The sequence below is a fragment of the Mastomys coucha genome, unplaced genomic scaffold (genome assembly GCF_008632895.1).
Source record: "Mastomys coucha isolate ucsf_1 unplaced genomic scaffold, UCSF_Mcou_1 pScaffold14, whole genome shotgun sequence".
Lineage (NCBI taxonomy): Eukaryota > Metazoa > Chordata > Mammalia > Rodentia > Muridae > Mastomys > Mastomys coucha.
The window spans coordinates 104,209,713-104,222,618 of NW_022196896.1; the positions used below are offsets into that span (position 1 = coordinate 104,209,713).

Consider the following 12,906-nt stretch of genomic DNA (forward strand, 5'->3'; position numbering starts at 1 on the left):
GGATCCGAACTCAGGACCTTCAGAAGAGCAGTCAATGCTCTTACCCGCTGAGCCATCTTGCCAGCCCCTACAATTATGATTTTTAACCAATCTACAAGATGATTTTATTTTGTTTTATTAGTTTAAATATACACATTGTAGATTAGTCATATTTCATAAATATAATTAACAGGGAGCTGGGGAGATAGTTAAATAAGTAATGTTCAACAAGCATGAGGATCTGAGCTTGGATTCCCAGCATCTGTATAAAAGCCAAATGTGGGGGTATGTATTGATAACCCCAACATGGAGGTTAAAGACAGGTAGATCCCAGGAGCTTGCTAGCCTCAAGCTTCAGGTTCAGTGAGATACAAAAAGACATTGATCTCTGGCCTCTACAGCTTATGTATAAGCTACTCATACATATACATGTGTGAGCAAACACATATAACATCACACATACACATATACATTACACACATATAACACACGCATCCCACACACATATAAGACAATGGTTCCATGCCTATTTCATCAAACATCTCACCAATGTAAATAATAAAGTTAAAGGAATATTTGCATGAGTTACATGAGGGGAGGAATCTGGGAGAGAGTTGTGAACAGCTGCACTTCGAGAAACACTTGAGAACAGTAAACTTAGAGCTCATGAGACAAACCTCTTCAGCCAGATTGGTAGGAGGCTCATGGGAAAAGACTCCAAGCCACTTAAAACTTTGCCAAGCCAGGCTTGAAAATACATGATAGCTAGTCATTATGCTGTTCTCGGTCCATCATGACCAAGGATAAACGTGGCTACCCGATGGCGAAAGCAGGTAGTCATTATGTGTGCAAAAATCTCTAATAGCCCACAAGATGCACCACCCACAGCGTGTCTCTTTGCCACCCCAGAACTCCCATCTAAATCCCATCAGATTTATCACCCATTTTCCCATGTGCCTACGCACATTTATATGTAAATCCACTTAAAACATGCAAATAGAAGCTAAATATATTCTCATTGCATCTTGGATTTCTCATTTAGCTGTAATTTTGTTTAAATGTTGCGTAATTTGTTTAGCCACCATTCTATCATGCATATTTACAGTTCTCAGGGTTTCCTTGTTGCTTGGGTATTTGCTTATTTGAAAGAGCTATGTGGTTTTATTTTTCCATGTGTTGGATGACTCTTAGGACTGAAGACCCCTCAATGCTGTCTACCCAAGAGAGAGTAAAAGATTGGAACTATTCCTTGGTGGAATAATCGTGGCAGGTATTTGGTAGTTTCTTTCACATCAAGATACATCTTCATCCTTCAACCCCTAATGGCCTCCAGTGAGCTCCAGATGGCTCTAATGCATTAAGAAAGAACTTGGACTATTTAAGGGCCAGTCTCTGTTCTTGGGTACCATATTTGCTCCCGTCTGCCTTCCAGGTGTAGCAGATTTGTCTGGTATTAGGGGGTGACTTATTGTTAAAAGGCAACAGTGTTTGAAAGGTCAAGTTCAGTCCCTCTACACAACTCTCCTGCTGGCCCTGACATGTTTACATGTCAGATTCTACATCAGCTCTTGTCTAGCAAGGGCTTCAAAGTGACATTCCTGCGGTACACACCACATCTATGCGTTATTGATTGGTGTGCCTATAGTGTTTCTCTTCAACATTTCAGCAGCGGATCTGCACTTGATCAAGTGGAGCACTGGGAAGAATGAGCATCATAAGTACATGGGTTCGTTTTTTTGTTTTTGTTTTTTTGGTTTTTTGTTTCCCTTCACCTGCCATTTGTGCTTTGGCCTTATGTATTTTTGTAGAATGTGGGTATGTAACATCTGGCTTTCTGGTTTCTTGTTTGGTGTAAGGTGTTTGCTCAATATCCTTGCTTAGTTAGGTACTTCGAGCTCGAGAATAGTTTTGTTTTGTTTTGTTTTGTTTTTTTCTTTTAGTTTGAAATGACATGTTTCTTCCATTGGCTCACTCACACAAACCCACACACTCATACACACCCCCGTCACACCCATAGTTAAAGGACTCTGCTTTTTTTTTTCTTTTTAATTATTGTTACTAATAAAATTAAATCCAGAAGTATGAACAGACATTCACCATTTGAAGATTTTTCTGAGTGGATGGTAGGCCTCTAGAATGCTCCAAAGAACTGCTTTTTAATTCATTCCCTGAAGCAAAATGAGGGCCTACAGAACAGTGTGTATTCCAGGAGGGATACAAACAAACAAAACAAAACTGAACCCAAGTCAACAGGACCACCAGCTAAGGAAGCCTGGGAAGTTCTGGGCTTGGAGACTCCATGGCTGCAGCAGAGCATAAAGAAGCTCCCACACTGTGGTCCTGAGGAGACTGACTCCTCAGTTGGTGGGTTCTATGTGGTCTGAGTGCTCACCTCTTAGTGCTTTATGGAACGGGGCTCCAGGGGAGGGGTTAAATTCACTGAGGAAATTAATTTAACAATCCCAGTAGCTTGCTTCCAGTGACATCAGGATTCTCAGGCATTGTCAAGAGCAACATTGTCAATTTTGGAACAAGGGAATTCAAGGACACGTAGAAGAGGCCCATTCTGATCTCTGGTTTCTTTCTTCCAGTGTTATTATTTGTACCTGTGCATGTGCAAGCATGATGATGACTTGGTGATGGTGGTGGTGGTGGTGGTGGTGGTAGTGGAGGTGGCTGCGGCAGCAGCAGCAGCAAACAGTAGAATGGAGTCTGGCATGGTGGTGCATCACACCTTTAATCCCGGAACTCAGGAGGCAGAGGCAGGCAGATCTCTGTGAGTTTGAGGCTAACCACAGTGAGTTCCTGGACAGCCAGGGCTATGTAGAGACCCTGTCTCACACCTTCCCCACCCTCCAAAAGAAGCGGGATAGAGGAGCCAGTGAGGTGATTCTCTGAGCAGAAATGCTTTCTGTGCAAGCCTGAGGATCTGAGTTCAGAAGCTTGGCATCTATATAAACAGTTGGGCACAGCAGCACTTGTCTGTAATTCCAGCACTGGGGGTGTGGAGACAGGGCAGTCCCTGGATGCTTGCTGGCCAATAAGTCTAGTCAAATTGATGAACTCTGATTCATTGAGAGACTAATCAAAAACCAGGATGGAAAACAATAGAGGAAGATAGTCAAAACTGAGATCTGGCCTCTCTAGGCACATGCACACATGAGCATACATACCCGTGTGCACTTTTGCACACACACACACACACACACACCAAGAAACAGAATGAGTATAAATTGATGGAAAAGCTGCCCTTCCAGGTTAACTCTCCCTATTCTCTAGTCTCCAACAGCTGCTGAATGATATGACAAAGTCTCAATGTGAGGACACCTGTCACCATTCTGTAACTGTGAATCTCTTAGATGTGATGCCCCCAGGGTAGAGGAGACAGTAGACACTGGGTGTAGCCAGAAGGAAGATGTTAGGGTTTGTTAAGATGTGTCTAGGTGTGCAGGTGTCATTTGAAAATGGCCTCTTGGTTCTCCTTCCAATCCTGCATCTGCTTTGGCTTCTCCCCCCCCCCCCCCCCCCCCCCCGCCCCCTCCTGGTTCCAGGGGCTGGGAGTGCACTATGTGAAGGACAGGCTAGGGTGGCCAGCAAAGGTACGAGTATGTAGCTCTGCTTTCAGAACTCCTGTAGCTGCTTTACTGGTCACAAAGTAGTTTCAAGGGTGTCCTGTTTCCTAAGCAATTCGGATTTTATTTACACTACAGAGAAAAGTAAAGCCCTGCTAAGCAAGGACGAGTTAGACACGACAGAGTTCCCTTTTCAATGGTCATAAAGAGAAGGCTGGCACACTAGGAGAAAGTGTGTCAACTTCTCTCCAAGCTTCTTCGAAATCCAGCGGGTATGTTGGATGCTCATCTATGGTACAAGGATGTGGTTCACGTTGAGAGAGTTGGTCTACTGGTCTGCTGTTGATCTGAGAACCACATCTGTCCACCTGTGCTGCATTCATATTGCAGGCAGAGTAAAGTAACAAAATAGGTTAATAGCCAGAGAGAGGAGAGGGCTCAGTGGGTTGAAGGTCATAAGCATGCTATACTCAAAACGCAGATGAACACATTTGTGTCTTCCCATGATGTCAGTAGTTAAAAGGAAGCAATTTCCTGATAATCCTGCCTTCCTTGGTAATCTAGCCAAGGTGACCACAGGTTCCTTTATCCCAATATTAGTTACTAATATTAAATCATATTACATAGCATAATAAATACACACGGACACATGTCTGAGTTATGGAATTGATGCAAAATGTTAAAGAGGCTGCAGCAGAGTTTGAAAAGTAATTTGATAGAAATGTAGATGAAGCCTGTATTAATAAAAGAAGGACCCCAGGGCTGGAGAGATGGCTCAGCCGTTAAAGGCTAGGCTCACAACCAAAAGAAGGACCCCAAACCAACTGCAGGATAACAGCTGCCTCTGTAAGTCAGACTGCTGTGGAGTCAGGGCAGAGAGTGAGAATGCAGAGTTGAGGCCCACTAAGAGGCAAAAGGGCAGGACTTAGGCCCAAGGCAGACTGGGTATACTGATGGATGGCAGGTTCAGACGCAAAAAGAAGGATGGGCAGAGCCGCAGTTGAGAAGACCAGGAACCAAGTTGAGCTGTTATCTTTGTTGTCTTAGTTAGGGTCTTATTGCTGTGAAGAAACACGATCACAGCTGCTCTTATAAAGGAAAACGTTTAATTGGGACTGGCTTACAGTTTAGAGCATAGTCCATTGTCATCATGGTAGGAAGCATGGAAGCATGCAGGCAGACACGATGCTGGAGAGATAGCTAAGAGTTCTGAATCTGTGGGCAGCAGGAAGTGACTGCCACACTGGGCATGGCTTGAGCATCTGAGACCTCAGAGTCCTCCCCCAGTGACCACTTCTTCCAACAAGATCACACCTCCTGATAATGCCACTCTGTATGGGCAGGGGGTGCATTTTCTTTTAGACCACCACAGGAGTGTTGGGAGTACTCTACATGTTGGTCCCTGGTATCCCACGACAGGTTGGTGTCACATGACAGGTTGGCATCTCTTACCATCATAGGAGTTGATGTTCACCTATTTACGGGGTCAAGTAAGGGAGTTAGTTATACCCTTTCTTCAGTCTCGTGTGTCCAATAAGTTCTTCGGCAAGGTTTCTGTGACATGATTTTAATATGCTCATGTGCCCTCCTCACTTGTCTCCCAGGAAACAGTCATTTATCTGTCTGTGCTGCATGGTTGGTGACAGACAGATGGTACTGTTTGCAGGTGTACCCAGGCACATAGTCATTTACCCTCAAAACTGAAACCAAAAGCTGCTTGTAAATTGGAGTCTCTCAGGGCACTGTACAGCCTGAAAAGCCAGTCTTTCCCACAATATGGAGGAACTTAAAGCAGGGCACACCTGATCACAGTAATAAAATGCTTGATACACATACACAGTGACCTGAGCTCAGTCCTTGGTACCCACATAAAAGCTGGGTGTGGTGCATGCCTCTAACCCTGGTACTGGGGGCTGGGAAGAGACAGGAAGATCTTCTGGGCTTGGTGGCCCACCAGTGTAGGGGAAAATAGTGACCTCCAGGTTTAGTGAGTGTCAAAAAAAAATCCTGTATCAAAAAAATAAAATGAGAGCAATTGAGGAAAATACCTGCTATTGACCTTTGACCTTCACATGTGCACACGTTCCCTCTCCCACGTACCCACTAATGAGTACACTACATAAGCAAAAAGAGATCGCAAGCAAGAAAAGAAGAAATAGAAAAAGGAAGAGAAAGAAAAAGGGTTAATATCTGTCATCATCCCAAACCCTACACAAGCCCTGGCCATCTCAAAGCACCATGCAATGAAGCCCAGCTAGTTTACTGAAGCCATTAGTGATCTGAAATGCTTCCTGCGTCCCCTCCTCCTGGATTTTTGCTTTTATGGCCTTTAGGGCCTTCTCCCTAAGGAACAGGATGGATGGTGGCAGTTAATGAGATCCCTTTAGGAAGGGGAGCCTACAACAATAGAGTGAAGTCCTTTCTTCATGGTGAGCCCTGGTGAGTTAATCATTAGACTCTTCAACTGAGACATCAATGAAGAAGTGGTTGTCTTCTAACTTTAAATTGTCTTTATTTATTTTTTAGATCAGTTTTAGGTTGATAATAAACATAGACAAAAAAATTACAGAGTTGTCCTATGCCCTCTGATCCTGTCAGTAGCATCCCACACAGAGTGATATCTTTCATATAACCAGTAACCCCACATTGACACGTCCTGGTCACCCAAAGTTAACAGCTGACATTAGGCTTCACTCTCTGTGGTTGATATCTCTTGGGTTGTAGCCAGTAGGCAATAACATATGTATCATTGGAATATCAAACAGAATGGTCTCACAGCCATAAACAGACTCTGCTCTGCCACTCATGTTTCCACTTCTCTACCCCCAGCAGCCACTGATGTCTCTACGGTCCTCAAAGTTTAGCTTTTTCCTGAATGTAATATAGATAGAGCCACATTGTGTAGCCTTTTCAGATTGGCTTATTTTACATGGCAATATGTATCTAAAGGGTCTTCTAGGCCTTTCATGACTGGATCACTTATTTGTCTCTATTCTGAATAATAGTCCATTCTTGGAATGTACCACAGTGTATGTAAGTGTATATATAAATACACACACACACACACACACACACACACACACATCTATACACGTATATTCTACTAAAGAACATCTTGTTTGTTCCCAAGTCTGACCATTATGAATAGAGCCTCTACAGATACCCATGTGTAGAGGGCATATATATATGAATATGATATTGTATATGTGTATATTGTAATGTATATATGTATATGTAAAAATTTCCAGCTCACTTGGATAAATCCCTAGTATGATTCCCAGCCTATGATAAGAGTGATCTTACAATTTTGCTTTCCCACTAGTGATGCATGAGTGTGTTTCTTTTACTCTGCATCCTCACCAGCATGTGGTATTGTCAGGTTTCTAGACTTTAGCCACTCGGATATGTATATCACTGTGTTAATGTATAATCAGTGACATAGGATGTTGAACATTTGACATCACAGACCCATCCTTTTTTCTCAATTCTGTCAAACCTACAGGCTCTATTTGTTTTATTCAGTGCTGGGAAACCAAACCCAGGGCACAAGACAAACTCTCTTTCATGGAGCGGGAAGCCCTGCATTAGATCTTGGGATGTTCATCTTAGACCCCTCAGTTGGGCCAGTCCAACTGTTTTCCTCAGAAGGGCAGAAGGGAAAGGCAGGATGAAACAAACGGGAGAGGAGAAAGCAATGTTACCCTGGAGACGGGGACTGTAACAAGCTGGCCACTCATCAAGGAGTACTCACACACACACCAGAAACCAGAGGCAAAAAGGGGGGCGGGGGGGGACTCTGCCCCAGAGCCTCCAAGAGCATGGACCAGTGGACTTGTGATTTCAGACATCTGACCTCCAAGCCCTAGGTGACCATGATCCATTTTCTGTCTCTGCAGTTTCCTAGTCTGGACATTTGTCTGAGTAGAAGCATGCAGTGTGTTTATCTTCTATGTCTAGCTATCTAAACAGCATACCAACACCTTTTAGATCCTAGCTGTATAGTACTTCTACTTTCTTGGTATAGCATTACCGGCTAACACAGCCTACTATACGTGTGTTCTTTTAAGCTCAGTATGCCTTGAATCACTTTAAACTCCATCATTGCTTGGGCATGTCTACATGAGAATACCTCATAGTGTGGCCGAGCCTCTGAACCTGCTCTTTTTTTCTGGGCATCCCTAGTATGCCAAGTGCAGTGCCTAGGACACAGAAGTGTTGTGTAGAAGCCACAGATCCAACAGGCAGCATTTGGCCCAAACAATGAGAAACCCCAGTGAAGCATAAATAAGCCAGGGCCCAGCCTTCCTTCACTTCATACCAATAGGAGCAGCCTTGTTGCTGCTGGTGCCTGTTCAAATTGTATTTTGAAATATACTTAGTATTTACTTGTTCAACAGAGGCTTTAGATCAGAGTACTGCAAGAGGCTTTTTTTTTTTTTGGTTTTTCGAGGCAGGGTTTCTCTGTATAGCCCTGGCTGTCCTGGAACTCACTCTGTAGACCAGGCTGGCCTCGAACTCAGAAATCCGCCTGCCTCTGCCTCCCAAGTGCTGGGATTAAAGGCGTGCACCACCAACGCCCCAACGCCCGGCTGCAAGAGGCTTTTTAACATGGCGGAACACGATCCATGCTAGTGGTACCTGTGGTCATGACTAACCTGCAGAGCATCCATTGCTGCTGAGAACTAGTGGCTAATTCGTCTCATGATGAAAAGCACTGCTACATACCTGGAAAGGTCGGGAGTCATGGTCTAGTAATTTCTTCTGTCTTATTAGTACCGTTTCTCGCTAGTAGTCATTTTCCCAATAGCTATGAATCTACTCAATATTTTTACGTTATTAAAAAGAAAAGGCGGCACAAAACATCTTTCAAATTTCCCTTCACTGTTCACCTGCATTGCATTGGTATCTCTCACCTGGATTCTACATTGTTTTGTTAATTTCTCTCCTTCCAACCATTCCTGAGATTCCCACCCTAGCTGGCTCCTTGGCATCAAAGGGATCTGTTAGACAAACCATGCTTCTGCCAGGATCTGCAAGCAGAATCTCATCTCCAGCCAGTCTTAACCTAGACATCTATCTGTTCCTTACCTTTCAGGAAAACTGGAAGCAACCTTTTCAGACATAGTTGACAGATGTTACAACCAATTTCCTCACTAAGAAAGAGTTCACATAATACTCAGTTACCTCTTTTATATCTAATGAAAATATCCAGGGATGGAGAAGGGTTCAGTGCCTTCAAACTGGTTACTGCTCTTACAAAGAGAGCTTCGGAATTGTTTATCCTTGCCACTGCCTGAGGTGGTTGGTTCCTTTTGTCTTAGTCATTCTGGTGCCTCATTTGTTCAACTCCAAGGGTTCGAGTCTCCCCACTGTCACTTATCTAAGCCTCTGCTCATGCTGTTCTTGTAATTAGACCAGCTCTTTCCCTTCCCTCCTCTGAATTAAGCCATTTTCCCTTCATACTCAGCCCCAGGGTCTTTGGACCTAAGTGTCTTCCTACATGTACTGTTCCAGTCCGCTTTGTGTTACTGTAACAAAATGCCTGAGAAAAGCAACTTAAACCAAAGAAATACTCATTCTGACTCACAGTTTTTGAAAGCTTGAAATTTATAAGCCCTGTTGTTTGGGCCTTGTGGTGGGTGAGGCAACATATGCCCATATGCCTGTAGAGGAAGCTGCAAGCCTCATGGTGGCCTGGAAGCAAAGAGAAAGGAAAAACAAGCTAACGGGCTGCTTAGAGGACCCAGTGAGTCCCATTAGGATCCAAACTAAAGCACACACACACAGAGCTCTGTGGATAACTTCCTGTTGAATGTTTTCTTGTGTTTAACCAGAATCTGTGCAGCCCATTCCCTACTCAAGGCCAAGGAGCTGATACAAGGTTGGCACATCATAGCTTGGCTGTCCTGAGCAGCAGTAGCAGACACAGAGCGTCATACTGTGAGCCAGCCCTTTACCTGTGCCTTAAAGACTTCAGGTCTGTTTTCTCTTGTTTAAAGAGAGCTGCTAATGTATCCATTCTTGTTTGGATTTTTTTAAGTTGGAAACAATGTGTAGGTGTGGCAGTGTTTTTAAAGGACCTGAACAATTGTCCTAATTTTAAACGTCCTTTGAGCATAGGGGAAAATAAAAATGTAGTCAAAGGGACTTGTAAACTTCAAGAAAATTAGAATTGGTTCAAGCCGTTACCCAATCTCTTTTGATGTTACGATTTTTAAGGCTTCCAGACTGTGAGTTTTCAGTATTCTGATGGAACTAGAATTTGTCATTTATGACTGTGACATTTTGTTTACTTTGGTGGTGAGGAAGGGGCAGAGGTGGAGTGTTTTGAGCGGCTTCTGAGAAATTCTTGGTAGTCAGTAGTGCTCAACACTCCCCCAGATAATAGCGGGATGAGGTTTTACAGGTCCCCAGGAGGGAGGTGGAGATGTTAAAAGAGTGTCTCCAGGAGACTCATTCTGGTAATCAGGGATGGTAAAGAGGCTGTGTTTCAAAGTCCATTGGAAATCCTGTCTGTCGCTGAGGCTTTACAGCCTGGGGTTTGTCCTGCTGTGCACGGTAGCCTCTGCAGGGGGCGGGGTGTGTGTGTGTTAACCCAGGCACGGTGCCTCCCTGGGGGATACAATGCCAAATTAACCTGCCACTTGAAGTGTGGAGAGAAAGCATCCTTGTGTGGAAATTCCTGGTAATCAGCTGGCTAGTCCAAATAATTTTGAAATAGTCCTTCATAAGAGTTCCATTCCAAGGCAAGATGACTCCATCCACCAGAAGGGAAGCCCTGGTGACCATAGATACTGTTGCCATAGTTAAGGTGAGAAGGCTCATGACTAAGGCCATTGGCACACTGACCTGTGTAGGAGAGTCTCCTGCCAGAAAGGGGTCCTGGGTTCCTGCATAAAAGGAGAGAGGGAGGAAGACAGGCAGACCACCTCAGGTAGACTGGAGAAAGAGAGGGAGGGAGGAAGAAGAAATGAAAGGGACTGGAGTCAGAGAGTAGAAAAGAAAGGAAAAGAGAGGTGAGACAGGCAAGGAGAAGAAAGGGAAGAAGGGGAGGGAAGGGAAGGGAAAGGAAGAACAGGGTAGGGTGAGGAACAGTAAGTAGGGAAGGGAAAGGGAAGAGAGGGGAGAGGAGGGAAGGCAAGGCAGGAAAGAGGTTCACCTTTGGTGCTACAGTCTGCCAAACCTGGGCCATGAGCTGAGTAGACACACTGCTCTCATACCCAGTTTCATGAGTCATGGGAGGACCATATAAAGCTCTTTGACAAAACAAATGAATCTGTGGTTGACAGCCCCATTCATTCATTTTTGGAGGTGATGAATAGCAAATCTTGATTACTATCGTCTACTTAGAAGAAAAGATTGTGTGGGGGCTGGATATATGGCTCAGTGGTTATGTGCATGTGCCACTCCTGTGGAGAACACGGGTTTGGTTCACACCATCTACAGGGCTGCTCACAACCATCAGTAACTCTAGTTCTAGGGAATCTACACATATATACATGCAAGCAACTCACTCATATACATAAAAATAAATAAGTTAAAAAAATGTTTTCAAAAACTGAGGGAAATTTCTTCATGAAATGTCCTCATAGAGGAAAAATATTTTGAGCAAATTCCAGGTTGGCCTCAGACGGGAGTTTAAAGAATGGTCTCTGAAGACTCCCTACTTGGCTGAGAGCGGCCGGACACACACACAAATGTACTTAAGGATTTGTTAAGGATATGATGAAGAGACTTGGGGTGACTCAGTTGATAAAGTGCTTGCTGTACCGGTATCAAGACCTGAGTCAGCCCTACAAGGCATTCCCAGTGCATGTCAGAACAGAGGGAAAGGCGCCTCCAGGTGGCAGACTGGGAACCGCAGAGAAAAGATATTTAGGGATTCAGTTATCATATGTTTTAGGTTATACTTACCTCAGACCTTTGGCTTTTCAGTTGGTGATGTATATTGGCCAGGTGGCCAAGGACATCCTGAAGTGGCCCCGGCCCTCCTCTCCTCCCGTTGTGAGACTTGAAAAGAAAATAATTGCAGAGTATGGAATGCCATCCACCCATGCCATGGCGGCCACCGCCATTTCCTTCACCCTCTTCATCTCTACCATGGACCGGTACCAGGTAAGGCTGGGGGGAGGCCTTCATATCCCCTGTCACTCACCTCTGACTGTAGAACGAGGGAGCCGAGAGAGGAGCAATTCAGGATTTCTCATAAAACTGCTTTGAGGGACATTAAGATTTATGAGGTAAAAAAAAATGAAGGGGCTCTGAAACCTATAGGGATGTCAAACAGTTTCCTCATAACGTGGGCCTCTAACTTAGCTCCCAAATCGGAGATACATACATACATACATGCCTTTGAGTGGAGGATGGGTCTCCAGAATGGAGAGCATTGTGGGGGCTGCCTGACACTGTCGTCTTCCAGAGGAGATTGTCTGTCTGTTGCCTAGACAGACGGGAATCTCTGCTCTCTGCGCTTGCAAGAGACACAGAAGGTTTACAATCCTTATAAATGATCCTCCAGGGCAAAGATGATCCCACCAAATCCCTCTGCCAGACTCTCCTGGCCTGGGGCAGAATAGCATCAGGTACCCCCAATTACCTTCCAAGGATGACGCTGCCCCCCTGGTTAGGGACCAGCTACTAGGAATGATGGAATGATGCCTCTTTTATTTTAGAATGGTTATACATGACAGGAGATTAATAAATGTTGAAAATAGAAGAATTTCATTTACTATCTGCTTAGATGATAATTATAGTAAGACCTTTTCAAAACTCCATGATTGCTGCAAGGAAGATTTTTTTTTTCCTCCTGCTATTTGAGACACATCACCTTGACTTGGTGTTTAATTTCATAAATGCTACCCACTAGCTCCTGGGAGTTTCAGACTTCCTCGAATCTGCTGGTCTTGTCTAGCTAAATGGGAGCAGCGGGTCACCCTGCTCTTTATTCAAGATATCCCCAGTCGCTCCATATTCCAAGTTAGATAGATGCTTCAGTCAGCCAGCATGGTTGGAAGAGGACCGGACTGGGTCTCCGGTCTACCTCTACAGTATTCTTCCTGGCCACATAAACATAGATCCATTTTCTCACTGGGGACAAGGATGTTTATAAGGAATGTATCCAACTGGCTACAACCACTGAGCTGTAACTTGTTGAAATGCCCTGCCAGGACCCCAAAGTATCTGAGGTCCCCAGGACTGCCTTGAGTTTATGCTGACGTTTGCGCTGGGTTTCGCCCATACTCCACTGCCCAGCCAGACACAGCAGGACACAGCGGGCTGGGCCCAGCCGAGTACACAGAGCATCATCAGTACCCAGAGAGATCTGTGAATGTGCTGTCATTGGGGGGTGGGGGGG

At 44.6% G+C, this 12,906-nt stretch overlaps 1 protein-coding gene and 1 long non-coding RNA gene across 5 annotated transcripts in view; one reads left to right on the forward strand and one right to left on the reverse strand.

The window, feature by feature from the left end:
- Sgpp2 (sphingosine-1-phosphate phosphatase 2) overlaps positions 1 to 12,906 on the forward strand; it is a 115,421-nt gene that overhangs the window by 74,128 nt on the left and 28,387 nt on the right. The window contains exons 1-2 of one of the 4 annotated variants that reach the window (XM_031368879.1): positions 9,862 to 10,362; positions 11,487 to 11,666. In XM_031368879.1, coding sequence (XP_031224739.1) covers positions 10,303 to 10,362; positions 11,487 to 11,666 — 240 coding nt within the window. In that variant the 5' untranslated portion in view covers positions 9,862 to 10,302. The other 3 variants (XM_031368880.1, XM_031368881.1, XM_031368882.1) reach the window with 3 other exon arrangements.
- LOC116089243 lies at positions 9,147 to 10,326 on the reverse strand. The gene is made up of 2 exons (XR_004118235.1): positions 10,189 to 10,326; positions 9,147 to 9,245 (listed from the first exon to the last, which is right to left on the reverse strand). It is a non-coding gene; the product is annotated as an uncharacterized LOC116089243 (long non-coding RNA).